The sequence below is a fragment of the Salvelinus alpinus genome, chromosome 1 (genome assembly GCF_045679555.1).
Source record: "Salvelinus alpinus chromosome 1, SLU_Salpinus.1, whole genome shotgun sequence".
In the NCBI taxonomy this organism is placed as follows: Eukaryota; Metazoa; Chordata; class Actinopteri; order Salmoniformes; family Salmonidae; genus Salvelinus; species Salvelinus alpinus.
Window position 1 is genome coordinate 8,109,944 of NC_092086.1, and position 24,209 is coordinate 8,134,152.

At 43.7% G+C, this 24,209-nt stretch overlaps 4 protein-coding genes across 4 annotated transcripts in view; 2 read left to right on the plus strand and 2 right to left on the minus strand.

Moving 5' to 3' along the window:
- Window positions 1-1,520, plus strand: part of LOC139531770 (NLR family CARD domain-containing protein 3-like) — a 393,069-nt gene extending 391,549 nt beyond the window's left edge. Inside the window, exon 11 of the mRNA XM_071331099.1 lies at window positions 1,209-1,520. Coding sequence (XP_071187200.1) covers window positions 1,209-1,284 — 76 coding nt within the window. The 3' untranslated portion in view covers window positions 1,285-1,520. The remainder of the gene's footprint in view (window positions 1-1,208) is intronic.
- Window positions 1-24,209, plus strand: part of LOC139537693 (NLR family CARD domain-containing protein 3-like) — a 426,333-nt gene that overhangs the window by 223,760 nt on the left and 178,364 nt on the right. The window lies entirely within an intron of this gene.
- LOC139540780 (NLR family CARD domain-containing protein 3-like) overlaps window positions 1-24,209 on the minus strand; it is a 301,765-nt gene that overhangs the window by 161,806 nt on the left and 115,750 nt on the right. Inside the window, exons 2-3 of the mRNA XM_071345146.1 lie at window positions 23,005-23,121; window positions 22,021-22,110 (exon numbers count right to left, since the gene is read on the minus strand). Of these exons, the coding sequence (XP_071201247.1) occupies window positions 22,021-22,110; window positions 23,005-23,121 (207 nt within the window). The remainder of the gene's footprint in view (window positions 1-22,020; window positions 22,111-23,004; window positions 23,122-24,209) is intronic.
- On the minus strand, window positions 4,255-10,682 carry LOC139539791 (stonustoxin subunit beta-like; the record flags this gene model as incomplete). The annotated part of the gene is made up of 4 exons (XM_071343087.1): window positions 4,255-5,011; window positions 5,427-5,473; window positions 5,702-5,875; window positions 10,504-10,682. Coding segments are annotated over 4 exons (927 nt in total), but the record flags the coding sequence as incomplete, so codon positions are not given.

Sequence of the window (24,209 nt, forward strand, 5' to 3'; positions counted from 1 at the left end):
CACCTGCACCACTTGTTCAGTTTGCCTCTGCTTTACATCAGAAAGAGGCTGCTATGGGACATGGCACAGGCAGCAAAATATTGTGTAGAGGCTAGGTTCCTGCAAGAACCCCCACCAACTAAGGAGGTTCCTCAATGAACCCCCACCAACTAAAGAGGTTCCTCGATGAACCTCACCTCCTATTGGGTTCTTGGATGAACCTTTTGGGGGCCACAGACAGAGAGAGAGAGAAAGAGAGAGAGAGAGAGAGAGAGAGCGTGAGAGACAGACAGGCAGACAGGCAGACAGACAGACAGACAAGAGGAGCAGGAAACAGCCCTAAGGGATTCTCTGTGTTTAATGAAACAATCCCATAACTCTGTTAGACTGCTCTGCTCTCCCTCCACAGCAACTCATATCTCTCAGAGAGTCACTGATGTCACCCAGCCCATCAGGGTTCAAAGGCCCCCAATTACCAAATATGAAGCAACTTCCACAAATCCTCTGTCTCCCCTCCCTCTCTCTCTTTTTCCCTCTGTTCTGACTCTCTACCCTCCCTCTCTCTCTTTCCCTCTGTTCTGACTCTCTCCCCTCCCTCTCTCTCTCTTTCCCTCTGTTCTGACTCTCTCCCCTCCATCTCTCTCTCTTTCCCTCTGTTCTGACTCTCTACCCTCCCTCTCTCTCTTTCCCTCTGTTCTGACTCTCTACCCTCCCTCTCTCTCTCTTTCCTTCTGTTCTGACTCTCTGACTCTCTACCCTCTCTCTCTTTCCCTCTTCTGACTCTCTACCCTCTCCCTCTGTTCTGACTCTCTCCCCTCCCTCTCTCTCTCTTTCCCTCTGTTCTGACTCTCTACCCTCCCTCTCTCTCTCTCTCTCTCTTTCCTTCTGTTCTGACTCTCTACCCTCCCTCTCTCTCTCTTCCCCTCTGTTCTGACTCTCTCCCCTCTCTCTCTCTTTCCCTCTGTTCTGACTCTCTACCCTCCCTCTCTCTCTCTCTCCCTCTGTTCTGACTCTCTACCCTCCCTCTCTCTCTCTCTCTTTCCTTCTGTTCTGACTCTCTACCCTCCCTCTCTCTCTCTCTCTCTCTTTCCTTCTGTTCTGACTCTCTACCCTCTCTCTCTCTACCATCCCTCTCTCTCTCCTTCCCTCTGTTCTGACTCTCTACCCTCCCTCTCTCTCTCTCTCCCTCTGTTCTGACTCTCTCCCCTCCCCCTTTCTCTCCCCCTCAGGGCTCCAGATCCTCTATCAGTTCTGACTCTCTACCCTCCCAGTATAGTATACACAGACTGGACAACAGGACAATGATCCTAAGCCCGGACTTTAACCCGATCGAACATCTCTAGAGAGACCTGAAAATAGCTGTGCAGCGACGCTCCCCATCCAACCTGACAGAGCTTGAGAGGATCTGCAGAGAAGAATGGGAGAAACTCCCCAAATACAGGTTTGCCTTGTAGCGTCATACCCAAGAAGACTCAAGGTTGCCAAAGGTGCTTCAACAAAGTACTGAGTAAAGCGTCTGAATACTTATGTAAATGTGATATCTAAGTAAAAAAAAAAAAATGTAAATAAAAATGTGCACACATAATTCTGGGTTATTGTGTGTTGATTGTGGAAGGAAAAAAGCCATTTATTCCATTTTAGAATAAGTCTGTAACGTGATGTGTGTGTGACAAAATGTGGAAAAAGTCAAGGGGTCTGAATGCACTGAATCCACTGCCATCAAGTGGTGATTGTCCAAACTGCACCCCTGTTCAGATATAAAAAGCGAGAGATTGGGGGAGAGAGCAGAAAGAGCGAGAGAACAGAGAGAGACAGCAGAGACAGCAGAGAGAGAGTAGAGTGAGAGTAGAGAGAGAGCAGAGAGAGTAGAGAGAGAGCAGAGAGAGCAGAGAGAGAGATACCAGAGAGAGCAGGAAAAGCAGATAGCAGAGAGAGCAGAGAAAGCAGGGAAAGCAGAGAGCAATACCAGAGAGAGCAGAGAGCAGAGAGAGCAGGGAACGCAGAGAGAGCGAGAAGAGCTTAGAGAGCAGAGAGAGAGAGAGCAGAGACAGCAGAGAGAGCAGAGAAAGCAGAGAGAATAGAGAGCAGAGAGAGCACACAGAGAGAACAGAGAGAGAGAGCAGAGACAGAGAGAGAGAGCAGAGAGAGAACAGAGAGCGAGAGCAGAGAGAGAGTGTGTGTCTAGAATCTCCCTCTCTGATGATGACGTCACAGGATTCCTCTCCTAGAAGACAGTCTGGTCTGGAGAGAATCCACCGGGGCCGCATCACAACACTCTGTTGCTATAGTGACCATGCATCACAACACTCTGTTGCTATAGTGACCCTGCAACACAACACCCTGTTGCTATAGTGACCCTGCATCACAACACTCTGTTGCTATAGTGACCTTGCAACACAACACCCTGTTGCTATAGTGACCCTGCATCACAACAATATGTTGCTATAGTGACCATGCATCACAACACTCTGTTGCTATAGTGACCCTGCATCACAACACTGTTGCTATAGTGACCCTGCATCACAACACTCTGTTGCTATAGTGACCCTTCATTACAACACTCTGTTGCTAGTGACCCTGCATCACAACACTCTGTTGCTATAGTGACCCTGCATCACAACACTCTGTTGCTATAGTGACCCTGCATCACAACACTCTTGTTGTACAATTTGTTTAATTCAATTCCACATATTTAATTGTTTGTATTTCATTTCATATTTGTTTCATGTTTCAACCAGTCGCAGGTTAACGTCAACCTGACAGAGGAAACGTAACATCAATAACCAAACTGTTTTCACAATTAACATGCTTTTCTTGTTTCAAGTATGTTTTATTATGAAAAGTACAATATATCCTTGTATACTTGTACAACTATGGAGCATATGTCCATATATAATTATACAATTTGTTATTCAACATAAAAGACAACAAATGATCACATTGGTATTTTAACGGTGTTATTGTCACAATTATAGGAAGACACGCATGTGTGTGTGTGTGTCCCGTGTGTCCACTGTGTGTGTCCAGTGTGTGTGTGTGTGTCCAGTGTGAGTGTGTGTCCAGTGTGTGTGTGTGTGTGTCCAGTGTGTCTGTGTGTGTGTCCAGTGAGTGTGTGTGTTTCCAGTGTGTGTGTGTGTGTGTCCAGTGTGTGTGTGTGTGTGTGTGTCCAGTGTGTGTGTGTTTCCAGTGTTTGTGTGTGTGTGTATCTGTCCAGTGTGTGTGTGTGTGTCCAGTGTGTCTGTTCAGTGTGAGTGTGTTTGTCCAGTGTGTGTGTGTCAAGTGTGTGTGTGTTTGTCCAGTGTGTGTCCAGTGTGAGTGTGTGTGTGTGTGTGTCCAGTGTGTGTGTGTGTGTGTGTGTGTCCAGTGAGTGTGTGTGTGTGTCCAGTGTGAGTGTGTGTGTGTGTTTCCAGTGTATGTGTGTCCAGTGTGTGTGTGTGTGTGTGTCCAGTGTGTGTGTGTGTGTGTGTTTCCAGTGTGTGTGTGTGTGTCCAGTGTGTGTGTGTGTGTCCAGTGTGTGTGTGTGTGTGTCCAGTGTGTTCCAGTGTGTGTGTGTGTCCAGTGTGTGTGTGTGTGTGTGTGTGTGTGTGTGTGTGTGTGTTCCAGTGTGTGTGTGTGTGTGTGTATCTGTCCAGTGTGTGTGTGTGTGTCCAGTGTGTCTGTTCAGTGTGAGTGTGTTTGTCCAGTGTGTGTGTGTCAAGTGTGTGTGTGTTTGTCCAGTGTGTGTCCAGTGTGAGTGTGTGTGTGTGTGTCCAGTGTGTGTGTGTGTGTGTGTCCAGTGTGTGTGTCCAGTGAGTGTGTGTGTCCAGTGTGAGTGTGTGTGTGTGTTTCCAGTGTGTGTGTGTTTCCAGTGTGTGTGTGTGTCCAGTGTGAGTGTGTTTGTCCAGTGTGTATGTGTCCAGTGTGAGTGTATCTGTCCAGTGTGAGTGTGTGTGTTTGTCCAGTGAGTGTGTGTGTGTCCAGTGTGAGTGTGTGTGTGTGTGTCCAGTGTGTGTGTGTCCAGTGTGTGTCCAGTGTGAGTGTGTGTTTCCAGTGTGAGTGTGTGTGTGTGTCCAGTATGAGTGTGTGTGTGCCCAGTGTGTGTGTGTGTCCAGTGTGTGTGTATCTGTCCAGTGAGATCTGTCCACTTTTTCAGTGTAACACAATTATAGGAAGATGTGCATGTGTGTGTGTTTGGTTGTCCAGTGTGTGTGTGTGTGTGTCCAGTGTGCGTGTGTGTGTTTGGTTGACCAGTGTGTGTGTGTGTGTGTGTGTCCAGTGTGTGTGTGTGTTTGTCCAGTGTCTGTGTGTGTGTGTGTGTGTTTGTCCAGTGTCTGTGTGTGTGTGTGTGTGTTTGTCCAGTGTGTGTGTGTGTGTGTGTGTGTGTGTCTGTATGTGTGTGTTTGTCCAGTGTGTGTGTGTCCTGTGTGTCCAGTGTGTGTGTGTCCACTGTGTGTGTGTGTCCAGTGTGAGTGTGTGTTTCTCCAGTGTGTGAGTGTCCAGTGTGTGTGTGTGTGTGTGTCAGGTTATTATTTCAGGGACACTGAGGAGTCATCATTATAAACCCTAAACCCTGGATAGAGGGGCTCAGTGAATGTGGAGGTGAATGTGATCAGGTGGGTCAGTGTGTCAGAGGAGGCTCTATAGAAGGACAGAGTGCCGGCTGACCAGTCCAGATACACTCCTACTCTGTGGGAGCTGGAGGGGACGTCTATGGTAGTTTCATTATTATTGTGCCAGGCTCTGTAACTGTTGTCAGAGCAGATCAGACTCCAGGACTTGTCATTGTATCCAAGACAACAGTCATCACCCCCTCCTCTCCTGCTGATTCCTTTATATGTCACTCCTATATCAGCCCTTCTCCCACTCCACTCTACCTCCCAGTAACAGCGCCCAGTCAGACCCTCTCTACACAGCACCTGTCTACAGTCCTCAAATCTCTCTGGGTGATCAGGATACGGCTGCTTCTCTGTCCTACATGTCACCTTTCTGTTCTCCTCAGACAGAGAGAGGTGTCTGTTTACTGTGTTTGGGTCCAGTGTGAGATCACAGACATCTGATGGATGAAACCAGACACAATATTAGAAATCATCATCATTCACATTAGAATGTTAACTCACTTTTCACTAATTCATTTAATGTAGATGTTTCTAGGTATCAAAAGGAGAAGTTTAGGTAACTGGAGACTTGTTGAATGATCATATGTTATACTGTATGGTAATATAAAACACACTTATTCCCATTAATTACACACACACACACACACACACACACACACACACACACACACACACACACACACATTGTCAAAGCAACTCTTTGTAAACGTTGGTGTCCCTGATTTCTGCTTCTGTAGAACTACAGCTGATATTTAATATGACCAAGTAAGTAATGATGGTGGTCTTTGACTTTGACTTAACTTGAATTAAGACTTATTCTTAGTCATATTCTTCACAGCAGTCAACACTCACATTTTCTAAGCCCAGGTTTCATTGTGTTCTCTCCACCATGTTCCACACTGTAGTGGTGAGCAGAAGAACAGACAGTCATTGAGGGATACACCTGAACTCTCTCACACACACACACACACACACCACACACACACACACACACACACACCCACACACACACACACACACACAGTCAGCATATAACTTTGTCCAAGTGGTGGTAAGAATGTTTGTATTAACAAGCCTGATAAGTCAAACATGTCTGATATGAACATTGACATAAACCCTCTACATACTTGAGTTTCTCCAGTCTGCAGTGTGGATCCTCCAGTCCAGCAGAGAGCAGTCTGACTCCTGAGTCTCCTGGGTGATTGTAGCTCAGGTCCAGCTCTCTCAGGTGTGAGGGGTTTGACCTCAGAGCTGAGACCAGAGAAGCACAGCCTTCCTCTGTGACTAGACAGCCTGACAGCCTGCAAAGAGTCAAATCATATTAAAATCACACTGATATTCTTTGGTGGTGAAAATAGTGGCAGTATATTTTTCTCCATATTCATGTCACACCCTGATCTGTTTCACCCGTCTTGTGATTGTCTCCACCCCCTCCAGGTGTCGCTTATTTCCCTGGTGTATATATCCCTGTGTTTCCCTGGTGTATATATCCCTGTGTTTCTCTGGTGTATATATCCCTGTGTTTCCCTGGTGTATATATCCCTGTATTTCCCTGGTGTATATATCCCTGTGTTTCCCTGGTGTATATATCCCTGTGTTTCCCTGGTGTATATATCCCTGTGTTTCCCTGGTGTATATATCCCTGTGTTTCCCTGGTGTATATATCCCTGTGTTTCCCTGGTGTATATATCCCTGTGTTTCCCTGGTGTATATATCCCTGTGTTTCCCTGGTGTATATATCCCTGTGTTTCCCTGGTGTATATATCCCTGTGTTTCCCTGGTGTATATATCCCTGTGTTTCCCTGGTGTATATATCCCTGTGTTTCCCTGGTGTATATATCCCTGTGTTTCCCTGGTGTATATATCCCCGTGTTTCCCTGGTGTATATATCCCTGTGTTTCCCTGATGTATATATCCTTGTGTTTCCCTGGTGTATATATATCCCTGTGTTTCCCTGGTGTATATATCCCTGTGTTTCCCTGATGTATATATCCCTGGTGTATATATCCCTGTGTTTCCCTGATGTATATATCCCTGTGTTTCCCTGGTGTATTTATCCCTGTGTTTCCCTGGTGTATATATCCCTGTGTTTCCCTGGTGTATATATCCCTGTGTTTCCCTGGTGTATATATCCCTGTGTTTCCCTGGTGTATATATCCCTGTGTTTCCCTGGTGTATTTATCCCTGTGTTTCCCTGGTGTATATATCCCTGTGTTTCCCTGGTGTATATATCCCTGTGTTTCCCTGGTGTATATATCCCTGTGTTTCCCTGATGTATATATCCCTGGTGTATATATCCCTGTGTTTCCCTGGTGTATATATCCCTGTGTTTCCCTGGTGTATATATCCCTGTGTATCCCTGATGTATATATCCCTGGTGTATATATCCCTGTGTTTCCCTGGTGTATATAACCCTGGTGTATATATCCCTGTGTTTCCCTGGGGTATATAACCCTGGTGTATATATCCCTGTGTTTCCCTGGTGTATTTATCCCTGTGTTTCCCTGGTGTATATATCCCTGTGTTTCCCTGGTGTATTTATCCCTGTGTTTCCCTGGTGTATATATCCCCGTGTTTCCCTGGTGTATATAGCCCTGTGTTTCCCTGGTGTATATAGCCCTATGTTTCCCTGCTGTATATATCCCTGTGTTTCCCTGGTGTATATATCCCTGTGTTTCCCTGGTGTATATATCTGTCCTCTAGCCTGCCTGACCAGTCTGCCTGTCCTGACCTCTAGCCTGCCTGACCATTCTGCCTGTCCTGACCTCTAGTCTGCCTGACCATTCTGCCTGTCCTGACCTCTAGCCTGCCTGACCATTCTGCCTGTCCTGACCTCTAGCCTGCCTGACCATTCTGCCTGTCCTGACCTCGAGTCTGCCTGACCAGTCTGCCTGTCCTGACCTCTAGCCTGCCTGATCTCTAGCCTGCCTGACCATTCTGCCTGTCCTGACCTCTAGTCTGCCTGACCATTCTGCCTGTCCTGACCTCTAGCCTGCCTGACCATTCTGCCTGTCCTGACCTCGAGTCTGCCTGACCAGTCTGCTTGTCCTGACCTCTAGTCTGCCTGACCATTCTGCCTGACCTGACCTCGAGTCTGCCTGACCATTCTGCCTGTCCTGACCTCTAGCCTGCCTGACCATTCTGCCTGTCCTGACCTCTAGTCTGCCTGACCATTCTGCCTGTCCTGACCTCTAGCCTGCCTGACCATTCTGCCTGTCCTGACCTCGAGTCTGCCTGACCATTCTGCCTGTCCTGACCTCTAGCCTGCCTGACCATTCTGCCTGTCCTGACCTCGAGTCTGCCTGACCATTCTGCCTGTCCTGACCTCTAGCCTGCCTGACCATTCTGCCTGTCCTGACCTCTAGCCTGCCTGACCATTCTGCCTGTCCTGACCTGGAGTCTGCCTGACCATTCTGCAAGTCCTGACCTCTAGCCTGCCTGACCATTCTGCCTGTCCTGACCTCGAGTCTGCCTGACCATTCCGCCTGTCCTGACCTCGAGTCTGCCTGACCATTCTGCCTGTCCTGACCTCTAGCCTGCCTGACCTCTAGCCTGCCTGACCATTCTGCCTGTCCTGACCTCTAGCCTGCCTGACCATTCTGCCTGTCCTGACCTCTAGCCTGCCTGACCTCTAGCCTGCCTGACCATTCTGCCTGTCCTGACCTCGAGTCTGCCTGACCATTCTGCCTGTCCTGACCTCTAGCCTGCCTGACCATTCCGCCTGTCCTGACCTCGAGTCTGCCTGACCATTCCGCCTGTCCTGACCTCGAGTCTGCCTGACCATTCTGCCTGTCCTGACCTCTAGCCTGCCTGACCTCTAGCCTGCCTGACCATTCTGCCTGTCCTGACCTCGAGTCTGCCTGACTATTCTGCCTGTCCTGACCTCTAGCCTGCCTGACCATTCTGCCTGTCCTGACCTCTAGCCTGCCTGACCATTCTGCCTGTCCTGACCTCGAGTCTGCCTGACCATTCTGCCTGTCCTGACCTCTAGCCTGCCTGACCATTCTGCCTGTCCTGACCTCTAGACTGCCTGACCATTCTGCCTGTCCTGACCTCTAGTCTGCCTGACCATTCTGCCTGTCCTGACCTCTAGCCTGCCTGACCATTCTGCCTGTCCTGACCTCTAGCCTGCCTGACCATTCTGCCTGTCCTGACCTCTAGCCTGCCTGACCATTCTGCCTGTCCTGACCTCGAGTCTGCCTGACCATTCTGCCTGTCCTGAGCCTGTCCTAACCATTCTGCCTGTCCTGACCTCTAGCCTGCCTGACCATTCTGCCTGTCCTGACCTCTAGTCTGCCTGACCATTCTGCCTGTCCTGACCTCTAGTCTGCCTGACCATTCTGCCTGTCCTGACCTCTAGCCTGCCTGACCATTCTAACTGTCCTGACCTCTAGCCTGCCTGCCACACTGTACCTTCTGGACTCTGATCTGGTTATGACCTTTTGCCTGTCCACGACCATTCTCTTGCCTTCCCCTTTTAGTATATTAATAAATATCAAAGACTCTAACCATCTGCCTCCCGTGTCATCTGGGTCTCGCCTTGTGCCTTAAACCACACTGCTATTCTTTGAGGGTGTCACCTTTTATTTTAGGGTAGTTCAATACATGTCTGTTTCACCATTTAGAAAAATAAAAACACGTTATGTATCCTATGTATTCTATATGATATCATAAGTATTCTGACCATTTCACCCATAGTTGATTGTGGTCAAAGTGGTCAAAAGTTGAGTATTTGGTCTGATATTCTTGTAACACAATGACTTCATCAAGCCTGTGACTGCCATGATTGAGAAAGATCATGAATGAATCATGAATAATAATGAGTGAGAAAGTTAGAGGCTACAACAAAACATGCTAACCTCTCACCATTACCAATAACAGAGGCTACAACAAAACATGCTAACCTCTCACCATTACCAATAACAGAGGCTACAACAAAACATGCTAACCTCTCACCATTACCAATAACAGAGGCTACAACAAAACATGCTAACCTCTCACCATTACCAATAACAGAGACTACAACAAAACATGCTAACCTCTCACCATTACCAATAACAGAGGCTACAACAAAACATGCTAACCTCGCACCATTACCAATAACAGAGGCTACAACAAAACATGCTAACCTCTCACCATTACCAATAACAGAGACTACAACAAAACATGCTAACCTCTCACCATTACCAATAACAGAGACTACAACAAAACATGCTAACCTCTCACCATTACCAATAACAGAGGCTACAACAAAACATGCTAACCTCTCACCATTACCAATAACAGAGGCTACAACAAAACATGCTAACCTCTCACCATTACCAATAACAGAGGCTACAACAAAACATACTAACCTCTCACCATTACCAATAACAGAGACTACAACAAAACATGCTAACCTCTCACCATTACCAATAACAGAGGCTAAAACAAAACATGCTAACCTCTCACCATTACCAATAACAGAGGCTACAACAAAACATGCTAACCTCTCACCATTACCAATAACAGAGGCTACAACAAAACATGCTAACCTCTCACCATTACCAATAACAGAGGCTACAACAAAACATACTAACCTCTCACCATTACCAATAACAGAGACGACAACAAAACATGCTAACCTCTCACCATTACAAAAGACAGAGGCTACAACAAAACACGCTAACCTCTCACCATTACCAATAACAGAGGCTACAACAAAACATGCTAACCTCTCACCATTAACCTCAAATAAAAGGTGACATTCTGTACTGTCACCTAATATGAAACATTCTATCTCAAATCCAAAATGCTGGAGCATAACACCAAATGTAAAACTGTAAGCTTCACTGTCCAAACACATATGGTGTGGACTATGTGTGTCTGGTAAACACATGTGGATCTGGTGAACAGTTATCACTTGTTGACCAACTACAGGAATACTGACCTCAGAGTCTCCAGTTTACAGTGGGGATTCCCCAGTCCAGCAGAGAGCAGCTTCACTCCTGAATCCTTCAGGTCATTGTTACTCAGATCCAGCTCTCTCAGGTGTGAGGGGTTTGACCTCAGAGCTGAGACCAGAGAAGCACAGCCTTCCTCTGTGACTCCACAGCCTGACAGCCTGAAAAGAGATCATCATGACTTCACAAATCAATGAATTTATTGAATATGTTATTCAATATAATATTATTTACATATTATAAAACATATTTTTATCTAAACTTAATATTTCTTCCTGATGATTAATATATGCCATTTTATGTACTCACAGAGCAGCTCTGGAGGCTTTGACCACTGGCAGCAGCCTCCGAAGTCCTTCCTCTGATCTGGAGTATTTCTTCAGGTCAAACACATCCAGCTCCTTTTCTGAAGTCAGCAACACAAAGACCAGAGCTGACCACTGTGCAGGTGACAGGTTGGGTTTTGAGAGACTTCCTGAGCTCAGGTAGCTTTGGATCTCCTCCACTAGAGAATGGTCATTCAGTTCATTCAGACAGTGGAACAGATTGATGCTCCTCTCTGGAGAGGGATTCTCCCTGATCTTCTCCTTGATGTACTTGACTGTCTCTTCATGGCTCTGTGAGCTGCTTTTTGTCCTTGTCAGTAGACCTCGTAAGTGCTTCTGATTGGACTCCAGTGAGAGGCCCAGAAGGAAGCGGAGGAAAAGGTCCAGGTTTCCCGTCTCACTTTGTAAGGCTTTATCCACAGCACTCTTGTAGACAGAAACTTTACGCCTTTGTTTGATCCTCACAGAAAAGTTCCTGGACGTTGATTGCAGTTTGTCCATTAGATTCTCATTGTTGTTGATGAATGAGAGGAACACATATACAGCAGCCAGAAACTCCTGAATGCTCAGATGAACAAAGCAGTACACCTTGTCCTGGTACAGCCCACATTCCTCTTTAAAGAGCTGTGTGCACAATCCTGAGTACACTGAGGCTTCATTGACATCAATGCCAGCCTCTTTCAGGTCTTTTTCATAGAAAATCAGATTGCCCTTCACAAGCTGTTGAAAAGCCAGTTTTCCCAGTGACAGAATGCTCTCTTTATTCCAGTGTGGACCTGTCTCTTCATTCCCAAGATACTTTTCATTCTTCTGTTTGGTATGAAACACCACAAGGTGTGTGTACATCTCAGTCAGAGTCTTGGGCATCTCTTCTCTCTTATGTTTCAGCATGGGTTCAAGGACTGTTGCAGAAATCCAACAGAAGACTGGAATGTGGCACATGATGTGGAGGCTCCTTGATGTCTTTATGTGTGAAATGATTCTGCTGACCAGGTCCTCATCACTGAATCTCTTCCTGAAGTACTCCTCCTTCTGTGGGTCATTGAAGCCTCGGACCTCTGTCACCTGGTCAACACACCCTGAAGGGATCTTATTGGCTGCTGCAGGTCGGGTAGTTATCCAGAGGAGAGCAGAGGGAAGCAGATTTCCCTTGATGAGATTTGTCAGCAGAACATCCATTGAGGTTGACTCTGTGACGTCACAACAGATCTTGTTCTTCTGGAAGTCTAGGGGCAGTCGGCACTCATCCAGACCATCAAAGATTAACAGAACTTTGTACTTGTTGTAGATGGAGATTCCTGATTGTTTGGTTTCCATTGAGAAGTGATTGAGAAGTTCAATGAAAGTGTGTTTGTCCTCTTTCATCAAATTCAGCTCCCGGAAAGGGAATGAAAATACAAATTGGACATCCTGATTTGCTTTTCCTTCAGCCCAGTCCAGAATGAACTTCTGCACAGAGACTGTTTTTCCAATGCCAGCGACTCCCTTTGTCAGCACAGTTCTGATAAGTTTGTCTTGTCTAGTTAAGGGTGTGAAAATGTCGTTACATTTGATTGCAGTCTCTGGTCTTGCTTGTTTCCTGGATGTTGTCTCAATCTGTCTCAGCTCATGTTCATTATTGACCTCTCCTGTTCCACCCTCTGTGATGTAGAGCTCTGTGTAGATCTTATTGAGAAGTGTTGGGTTTCCTTGTTTAGCGATCCCCTCAAATACACATTGAAACTTCTTCTTTAGATTAGATTTGAGTTCACGTTGGCAAATCACAGCAGGATCATCTGAATCTAGAAATAACACAGAGGATATTAATATTACGTCTGTTTTAATGCCTACAGTATTGTACGATGGTTATAACGTTTTACATTATCATAATTTCTTCTCTTAACTGACTGTATAAATGTGTAAATGTTTTCATAATGCATTACAGACTGGTGTGACTGATTATATTATTATTGGTATTATTGATGGTATTATTAATGTTGTCTCTCTCTCTCTAAATTAATTACCACAACACATCCCTGCTGCTACTTGATGAGGTCACTAGGTGTTGTGTTAAGGCTAGAGGTCGACCGATTAATCGGAATGGCCGATTTCAAGTTTTCATAACAATCTGAAATCAGTATTTTTGGACACCGATTTTGCAGATGTAAAAAAAAATAAAAAAAATACACCTTTATTTACACCTATTTATTTATCTATTTATTTACACCTTTCTTTTTTTCCCTTCTTTATTTATTATTCATTTATTTAACAATCGGAAATCGGTATTTTTGGACACCGATATTGTCTTTTTTTTTTACACCTTTATTTAACTAGGCAAGTCAGATAAGAACACATTCTTATTTTCAATGACGGCCTAGAAACGGTGGGTTCACTGCCTCGTTCAGGGGCAGAATGACAGATTTTCACCTTGTCAGCTCGGGGGATCCAGTATTGCAACCTTCAGGTTAACTAGTCCAACGCAATAACGACCTGCCTGCCTCTCGTTGCACTCCACAAGGAATGCAGTAAGCCAAGGTGAGTTGCTAGCTAGCATTAAACTTATCTTATAAAAAACAAACAATCAATCATAATCACTAGTTAACTACACATGGTTGATGATATTACTAGATATTATCTAGCGTGTCCTGCTAGATAATATATATAATCTGACTGAGCATACAAGCATACAAGCATCTAAGTATCTGGCTGAGTGGTGGTAGGCAGAAGCAGGCGCGTAAACATTCATTCAAACAGCACTTTCATGCGTTTTGCCAGCAGCTCTTCGTTGTGCGTCAAGCATTGCGCTGTTTATGACTTCAAGCCTATCAACTCCCGAGATGAGGCTGGTGTAACCGATGTGAAATGGCTGGCTAGTTAACGCGCGCTAATAGCGTTTCAAACGTCACTCGCTCTGAGCCTTGGAGTGGTTGTTCCCCTTGCTCTGCATGGGTAACGCTGCTTCGAGGGTGGCTGTTGTCTTTGTGTTCCTGGTTCGAGCCCAGGGAGGAGCGAGGAGAGGCACGGAAGCTATACTGTTACACTGGCAATACTAAAGTGCCTATAAGAACATCCAATAGTCAAAGGTTAATGAAATACAAATGGTATAGAGGGAAATAGTCCTATAATTCCTATAATAACTACAACCTAAAACTTCTTACCTGGGAATATTGAAGACTCATGTTAAAAGGAACCACCAGCTTTCATATGTTCTCATGTTCTGAGCAAGGAACTTAAACGTTAGCTTTCTGACATGGCACATATTGCACTTTTACTTTCTTCTCCAACACTTTGTTTTTGCATTATTTCAACCAAATTGAACATGTTTCATTATTTACTTGAGGCAAGATTGATTTTATTGATGTATTATATTAAGTTAAAATAAGTGTTCATTCAGTATTGTTGTAATTGTCATTATTACAAGTAAATGTAAAAAAAATTGTATCGGCTTTTTTGGTCGTCCAATAATCGGTATCGGTATCTGCGTTGAAAAATCATAATCGGTCGACCTCTAGTTAAGGCTGCTACAATATCATTGAGTTACACAGCTACTTTAGCTGTACTTTAGCTACAGCTTTTAAATGTTATAAAACAGCATTCAACATGAGGCAGACAGATCTTACATTTCTCCAGTGTGTCAGCAAGCTCCTTCTGGTTCATTTTCCTCAGGACGTGCAGTGTGATCTTCAGAGCCCCCTCTCTGGCACTGCTCTCCTGCTTCTCATCTTCAGCATCCACCACTTCCTTATCCTGCTTCTGACTCTCAAAGCCTTCTGGGAGTTCTGGACTAAGAATCCTCTTGAACATCTTCAGCTCGTTCTTCACAAATGTCATAATATTCTCTTCAAGCAACTGAAATAAATGAAGTAAATAAGTTAAGCAAGAGACTAAATGCTTTCTCATTAACACATTAATTAATGATTGACAGATTACCTTTACTTGAGGTAAACAAAAACAAATGTACATAACAGGACCACATACACTGAATATGGAGGCCAGGTCTGTTTGATGACTCTGGGAAGACTGACCACTGAGAATCTCTGACTCTGATCTCTCCTGTTGGTTTCTGTGGACAAAACATGAGATTACATCTCCTCATCCAGGGAGTACACACACACACACACACACACACACACACACACACACACACACACACACACACACACACACACACACACACACACACACACACACACACACACACAGGGAGTACTGTGTTTGTTTAATATTGTTTTAGGACTATGAAAATGGACAAAAGGATTAGCCTATGGATTATGAAAACAACAAAAATAATTGGGAAAATGGGAGAGGAGAAATGACTAGAGACAGTGTTGTTTAACTCACTAACCATGACCCATGAGTTCTTCTTACCTTTGTTCAGTAGAAAAGTCTCCCTTTCTAAAGTTTAGAGGTTGAAACATAGACAGGTCACTCTTCATGGACACACAGCTGGGTACAGGGGAGGCTGGTCTCTCCTGCTTGATTAGACTTCAACACAACAGAGACAAACATTACATCTCTCATCTACTCTGAGCTCAGATGGGGAAACATAAGAATAGTTTCATTCCAAAAAGCTATATATCCATTTTCAGAAATGTTGGTAAATTAGCTTTTATTGTTTAAAGAAGTTGTGTTTTTATTTTTTGCTAAATGAGGAGATGGCACGTGGGTACCTGCTTCTATAAACCAATGAGGAGATGGCACGTGGGTACCTGCTTCTATAAACCAATGAGGAGAAGGCACGTGGGTACCTGCTTCTATAAACCAATGAGGAGATGGCACGTGGGTACCTGCTTCTATAAACCAATGAGGAGATGGCACGTGGGTACCTGCTTCTATAAACCAATGAGGAGATGGCACGTGGGTACCTGCTTCTATAAACCAATGAGGAGATGGCACGTGGGTACCTGCTTCTATAAACCAATGAGGAGATGGCACGTGGGTACCTGCTTCTATAAACCAATGAGGAGATGGCACGTGGGTACCTGCTTCTATAAACCAATGAGGAGATGGCACGTGGGTACCTGCTTCTATAAACCAATGAGGAGATGCAGCGCGAACTGCGTCACAAATAGAACTGACTTCTAGACGCTTGTCCCATCGTGCATAAATGTATTTTGCCCCCCCCCACACCAAACGCGATCACGACACGCAGGTTAAAATATCAAAACAAACTCTGAACCAATGACATAAATTTGGGGACAGGTCGAAAAGCATTAAACATGTATGATAATTTAGCTAGTTAGTTTGCACTTGTTAGCTAACGTTAATTTGTCCTATTTAGCTAGCTTACTGTTGCTAGCTAATTTGTCCAGGGATATAAACATTGCCTTGTTATTTTACCTGAAATGCACAAGGATCTCTACTCTGACAATTAATCCACACATAAAACGGCCAACCAAATCGTTTCTAGTCATCTCTCCTCCTTCCAGGCTTTTCATGGTTTAAATTATATGGTTATTGCATCTAAACTTTCATTGTATTACCACGACTAACGGCAAAACAGTTCGTCTTTCTATCACCCACGTGGGTATAACCAATGAGGAGATGGCACGTGGATACCCGCTTCTATAAACCAATGAGGAGATGGGAGAGGCAGGACTTGCAGCGTGATCTGAGTCAGAAATAGGAATGAGTTCTATTTTAGCCCTTGGCGTCGTTGGCGCCCGACAAAACATGGGCGTGTCCGGTCTGGTCAGCATGTGCGAGCAGTGTGTCATTTTTTATTCATTTAGCGACGCGAGCGTTGTAGTCAGCCCCGCTAAAAGGCTGGTGTCGTTAATCTGCCTTCTCCGGGGGCATGTTGAGGTAAATTTACGAACCGGGAGGGTTGAATTATGTAATTTATTGGTGGGCTGGAAGACGCACTCTTGTCTTTTCTATTCCGAGGTTGTTTACTGCAATATCAGATATTAAGATGATTTTTATAATGAATGTTTACTGAGGTTGAGGCTCTGACTAGTGATTATTTACCCGGTGTTCAATACCTGCTATTGAGGCGCCCTGAAAATAATATTCAAAAGATTGGTCCTTGGACACAGAGGGGTTAAACACTAAAGTTACCGTCCATCTAGTGAAGAGAGGAGAACCGGACAAAGGTAGCCAGGATCCGTCAAAGAGAGAATTATGTATTGTTAGTGTAATAAATACCATTTAAAATAACACAAGCATATTGCTATTACATTGTTATAACTAACTTCTTTCAAAACAGGGTTTCTCACAAACTCATAAACAGATACAGAGACCCACACACACACCCAAGGACAGAGGGCTGACGTAAACCTTTCATAAACACTGATAAGAAAAGGGTGCTTGGGTCCGCATTTCACGAGATAATAAGACACACACACACATACCCAAGGACAGAGGGCTGACTACGCACACACAAAATCTCCTGCTTAGCTGAACATTTGGTAACAAAGAACTTTTGCTACAAGACTCAGAAGGATGACGCCCAGCTCATCAGGACCAATCTGAGAAGACAACAACCTGTCCAGAACCAACCAGAGGACCAGAACTTCCAGACTCAACCTACTTTCTGTGCTGTATAAAATGTCTATGCATATGAGCTAAATGAATAAGTCCGTGCACGCTTGTACCAGATATCTTTACTCTTAAATTAAACTGTCGCTTGTCATACAATTTACCACCTTGTCTGAATCGATCCTTGACCGGCTCACCCTTCTCCATATCCAATTATCAGCATTAGCTAAATTAACTAGGATGCTGCTGGTATAGTAGCTAGCTAACTTACCTAGCTGTACCGACTAGCTAGCTGGTCGTTCTGTACCTCGTCTCGATGAAAATGACGAATCCGGTGAACCACAAAATGAAACAAGGATAGAGAGTGAAAAGGATCTGGCTACACTCATACTGTCCCTGACCGTGAAGAAAAAAGCAAATTGAACAATAAACTTCGGTGTCTCAACACTGTAGTGAACTTGTAGTTAATCTCCAAGATCACCTCAGCAACTCTGCGCGTAACCGGACAATATGCTTGGCGCCACACCGAACGGGGACGCGGACAGTTCTGTACGGGGACGCGGACAGTTCCAGAACGCGGACATGAGCAGTGCAACACAATCAACTAAACCCAGTCTTTACAGTGGGTTACATTAGTAATATTCATTTTTTATTATTATGTAAAACAAACATTCTAAGTTTTTTTATAACAATGTTTTGAGATCTGGGCCCATATCGCCAAAGTGTCTCAGAGTAGAAAATTGGTCGTATAAGTGCTGAGAATAAAGACATTTTACACTTATGGGTATAAATTAAAGCTATGCATGAAGTCTCTAGTCCCACCTAGTCGGCAGATATTTAGGACACCTCGTGAGCTGTCCTAAGTAGTTAAGAGTTAACAGCAGGTGTCTTGATAATACTATAGAATAATGCAGTGAGTCAGTGGTTCCTGCGCCACATGTAATTGCTTTGTAGTAGTTAAAATAATGTTTTATATTTCTATATGATCAATCCATTATTATTATTAATATAGACCTACATGCAACAGTATGTCTTGTGCTTTTGGCAATGATTTATGTATAATAATTATGTATAACAAGCGATACCATGTATGTCTGCATAGCATTTTGTCTTCATTTTGGCAGATTAACTCTTATGCTTATTTCTGAAGATTAAATCAGGTTTTGCCCGGTGGCTAAGGAGTTGGACCTGTGGCCGAAAGGTGGCAGGTTCAAATCCTGGGCCGGGCGCTGGAAAAAACAGGTGGAATTGATCTGACCACTGGAGGGCTGCTTGGTTCACATCCTCAAAACATTCACCTTTCATTGATCAGAACTCTAGAGGGTCTTCTTCACTGAACCCAAATATATTTATAAATTAGTGATTCCATATAAGGAAGTGATAGAAGCCTTTTTGGTTCTATAAGGAACCTTCTTTTCTAAGAGTGTATAATTAACACGTTTTCCTTTTGATTATTTAATTATCTACATCATGTTATTTCAAGTTCTCCCTTTGGAGCGCAACATCACATTGTTAAAAAATAATCCTAAATTGGGCGTGGCTATGAATTGGGCAAATTAAGGCATCTAGGGCGTAATATGTGTTAGATGTAAATGAACATTGTATGCAACGTTGTAGGCAACATTATTGGCAAGGGACTTGATGCTACTATGCCAAAGCTTTTTAGAGTTGTTAACCGGGTGTGAAGAGTGTGTTGATATAACGGTAATATTGTCAAAATTCTGCTTGTAACAACGATCAGAATTGGTCAAAAAAAAGATGCATTCCATTATATTAGGCAATAATTCAATCAAATAAAATCAAATTGTATTAGTCACATGCGCCGAATACAACAGGTGTAGACCTTACAGTGAAATGCTTACTTACGAGCCCCTAAAACAATGCAGGTAAATAAAAAATCGATTAAGAATAAGAAATAAAAGGAACAAATAATTAAAGAGCAGCAGTAAAATAACAATAGTGAGACTATATAAAGTGGTAACCGATACAGAGTCAATGTGGAGGCTATATACAAGGGGTACCGGTGCAGAGTCAATGTAGAGGCTATATACAGGCGGGTACCGGTACAGAGTCAATGTGGAGGCTATATACAAGGGGTACCGGTACAGAGTCAATGTGGAGACTATATACAGGCGGGTACCGGTACAGAGTCAATGTGTGGGGGCACCGGTTAGTTGAGGTAATATGTACATGTAGGTACAGTTATTAAAGTGATTAGATGATAACAACAGAGAGTAGCAGTGGTGTAAAATGGAGGGGGGGGCAATGCAAATAGTCTGGGTAGCCATTTGATTAGATGTTCAGTCAGGAGTCTTATGGCTTGGGGGTAGAAGCTGTTTAGAAGCCTCTTGGACCTAGACTTCGCACTCCGGTACCGCTTGCCATGCAATAGCAGAGAGAACAGTCTATGACTAGGGTGGCTGGAGTCTTTGACAATTTTTAGGGCCTTCCTCTGACACCGCCTGGTATAGAGGTCCTGGATGGCAGGAAGCTTGGCCCCAGTGATGTACTGGACTGTACGCATTACCCTCTGTAGTGCCTTGCGGTCGGAGGCCGAGCTGCTGCCATACCAGGCAGTGATGCAACCAGTCAGGATGCTCTCGATTGTGCAGCTGTAGAACCTTTTGAGGACCTGAGGACCCATGCCAAATCTTTTCAGTCTCCTGAGGGGGAATAGGTTTTGTCGTTCCCTCTTCCCAACTGTCTTGGTGTGTTTGGACCATGTTAGTTTGTTGGTGATGTGGATGCCAAGGAACTTGAAGCTCTCAACCTGCTCCACTTCAGCCCCGTCGATGAGAATGGGGGAGTGCTCGGTCCTCTTTTTCCTGTAGTCCACAATGATCTCCTTAGTCTTTATGTTGAGGGATAGGTTGTTATTCTGGCACCACCCGGCCAGGTCTCTGACCTCCTCCCTATAGGCTGTCTCGTCGTTGTCGGTGATCAGGCCTACCACTGTTGTGTCATCGTCAAACTTAATGATGGTGTTGGAGTCGTGCCTGGCCGTGCAGTCATGAGTGAACAGGGAGTACAGAAGGGGACTGAGCACGCACCCCTGAGGGTCCCCTGTGTTGAGGATCAGCGTGGCAGATGTGTTGTTACCTACCCTTACCACCTGGGGGCGGCCTGTCAGGAAGTCCAGGATCCAGTTGCAGAGGGAGGTGTTTAGTTCTAGGGTCCATAGCTTATTGATGAGCTTTGAGGGCACTATGGTGTTGAACGCTGATCTGTAGTCAGTGAATAGCATTCTCACATAGGTGTTCCTTTAGTCCAGGTGGGAAAGGGCAGTGTGGAGTGCAATAGAGATTGCATCATCTGTGGATCTGTTAGAGCGTGTGAAAATTGGAGTGGATGTTCAATCAATCAATTGAGTTATGTTTTGCTACTTGTAGGCTACTGTCTGTAATTTGTCTCAATATATTTTATGATGTGTAGCCTAACGTGATTTAGTGCATTTTTATTGGGTAAGCATTAGAATAAGGCGCCTCAATATTTGCAGCCAAAGGTGGTAATATTCCTCTAGGTGCTGATCCGTCATCAGTATTGTGAAATAATTATAATGTTAATCCTTTGTCAAATATCTATATAATGGATAATATTTCAACCGGACAACAGCGTATTCAATAGAATTGAAAAAGAACGGAGAGTGCGCACAAGGTCATGCGCGTAAACCTCTAGTGACAGTGAAAATGTTCCTAAAACTTCTTATTTTTTTATGTTTTTTCAAAAAACAAGCCTGAAACCATGTATAAAGACTGTTGACATCTAGTGGAAGCCATATGAACTGCAATCTGGGAGCTAAATCCCACTATATTCAATAACAAGTCAATGGAAAACATTGACACATCAAAAAATCCCATTTCCTGGATGGATTTTCCTCGGGTTTTCACCTGCCATATCAGTTCTGTTATATTCACAGACATTATTTTAACAGTTTTATCTACCAATTATATGCATATCCTAGCTTCTGGGCCTGAGTAACAGGCAGTTTACTTTGGGCACGCCAGTCTCTCCGAAATTCAGGATACTGCCCCCTAACGACCCACCTCGACAACATCCGGTGAAATTGCAGAGCGCCAAATTCAAAACACAAAATTCTTAATATTAAACATTCATGAAAATACAAGTGTCATACATGATTCTTTAGCTTAGAATCTTGGTAATCGAACCGCTTTGTGCGATTTACAATAGGCTTTACGGCGAAAGCATTTGATCGTCTGAGGACAGCGCCTCACCAACTTTCTGCATTAGCATAAATTCATAACCTGCACAAGTGTCATAAAACTCAAAAATAGTGATAAAATAAATGACTTACCTTTGAAGATCTTCCTCTGTTGGCAATCCAAGGGGTGCCAGGAACACAATAAATGGTTGTTTTGTTCGATAAAGTCCCTCTTTAAATCCCCAAAACTCTGTTTTGTTGGCGCGTTCTGTTCAGTAATCCACTGGCTCAATGGCGTTCAAAACATGCAGACCAATACATCCTAATAGTACCGGTAAAGTTCGTCAAAACATGCAGACCAATACATCCTAATAGTACCGGTAAAGTTCGTCAAAACATGCAGACCAATACATCCTAATAGTACCGGTAAAGTTCGTTGAAACAAGTCAATCGATGTTTCTAATTAAGGAAAGATTTGAATGGAGAAAACTGATCTGAGAGCAGCGCTCCCTTTCTTTCCATCCTATCAGTATTGATACATGATCCACCGGACGTGATACCTTTTCATGCTGCTGGTCCAGTTTCCGCTGGTCTGCCTGAGGTTGTGGAACCCTGACCTGTTCACCGGACGTGCTACCTTGTCCTTGTACCTTGTAAAAAAAAAAAAGGAAATAGTAACACAATAAAATAACAATAATGAGGCTATAAGGAGTACCAGTACTGAGTCAATGTGCAGGGGTACCAGGTAGTTGAGGTAATAATGAGACTATAAGGAGTACCAGTACTGAGTCAATGTGCAGGGGTACCAGGTAGTTGAGGTAATAATGAGACTATAAGGAGAACCAGTACTGAGTCAATGTGCAGGGGTACCAGGTAGTTGAGGTAATAATGAGAATATAAGGAGTACCAGTACTGAGTCAATGTGCAGCGGTACCAGGTAGTTGAGGTAATAATGAGCCTATAAGGACAACCAGTACTGAGTCAATGTGCAGAGTAGCAGGTAGTTGAGGTAATAATGAGACTATAAGGAGTACCAGTACTGAGTCAATGTGCAGGGTACCAGGTAGTTGAGGTAATAATGAGACTATAAGGAGTACCAGTACTGAGTCAATGTGCAGGGGTACCAGGTAGTTGAGGTAATAATGAGACTATAAGGAGTACCAGTACTGAGTCAATGTGCAGGGGTACCAGGTAGTTGAGGTAATAATGAGGCTATAAGGAGTACCAGTACTGAGTCAATGTGCAGGGGTACCAGGTAGTTTAGGTAATTGAGGTAATTGAGGTAATATGTACATGTAGGTAGGGGTAAAACTGACTAGGCAATCAGGATAGAGATTATATCTCTTCATCCAGGGTGCACACACACACACACACGGAGGGAATGTTGTGTTTGTTTAATCTTGTTTAAGGACTATGAAAATGGAATAAAGGATTAGCCTATGGATTATGAAAACAACCAAAAATAAATGGGGAAATGAGAGAGGAGAAATGACTAGAGACAGTGTTGTTTAACTCACTGACCATGACCCATGAGTTCTTCTTACCTTTGTTCAGTAGAAAAGTCTCCCTCTCTAAACTGTATAGGTTGACCCATAGACCGGTCACTCTTCATGGACACACAGCTGGGTACAGGGGAGGCTGGTCTCTCCTGCTTGATTGGGCTTCAACACAACAGAGACAAACATTACATCTCTCATCTACTCTGAGCTCAGATGGGAAACATGAGTTTCGGTCCAAAACGCTAAATATCACTTTCAGAAATGTTGCTAAAAAGCTTGTGTCGTTACTCTGCCTTCTCCGGGGGCATGTTGAGGTAAATTTACTAACCGGGAGGGTTGAATTATGTAATTTATTGGTGGGCTGGAAGACGCACTCTTGTCTTTTCTATTCCGAGGTTGTTTACTCCCAATATCAGATATTAATATGTTTTTTATAATGATTGTTTACTGAGGTTGAGGCTCTGACTAGTGATTCTTTTCCCGGGGTTCAATACCTGCTATAGTCACTCTTTCTTTGCTCTCCCAAAAGCAACACAGGATTAATGTGAGATATATAGCTAACTAAAGTAATGAGTGACCATTTTAGAAAATCATGGGACATATAGTCTGTGGTTTCATGCTATTTTATGTCAATCATATTGCTGCTTGTATCCTATAACTGATGCTTCGTGGTCTTATGCTTCCATCGAGTGGAAAAATTTAGCAATTAAAAGGTATTAATTCACTTACAGACATTGGTGAGGCTGCTGAGAAATAAAGTGTATTTTTCTTGTTAATTCATTAGATCAGTCTCAAACCGGCCCCATCTATCCCATGCCAATTGCTTCACTTTCACATAGAGGTTACTAGGTCAGTTCATACCACATTTGAAAAATAAAACACATGTTGATCAAGTGTTCTGCCTTAATAAATATAATAAAATAACTAAAGAGAAACGCTAAATGCTTAGACAGGTTTTGATTAACAAAATAATCAAAATGCTATTTAGTACTATAATTATATTTACTAACATAATATTTTTACTAAAACAGTTTCTAAAAGAATTAGCGTTAGTGTTAAGACTAAAATAGGTTATACATAGGGTTAGAGTTTCAGTATAGCACTTTGTGACATCTACTGATGGAAAAGGGCTTTATAAATACATTTGATTGATTGTTATGTTTAGGGTTTTTAAGGCAAAAAACAGTATGGGTTTATAGCTCTCTTGCTCCTCCCTGTGGCCTCTGTGGGTACTACATAACTCATTCACA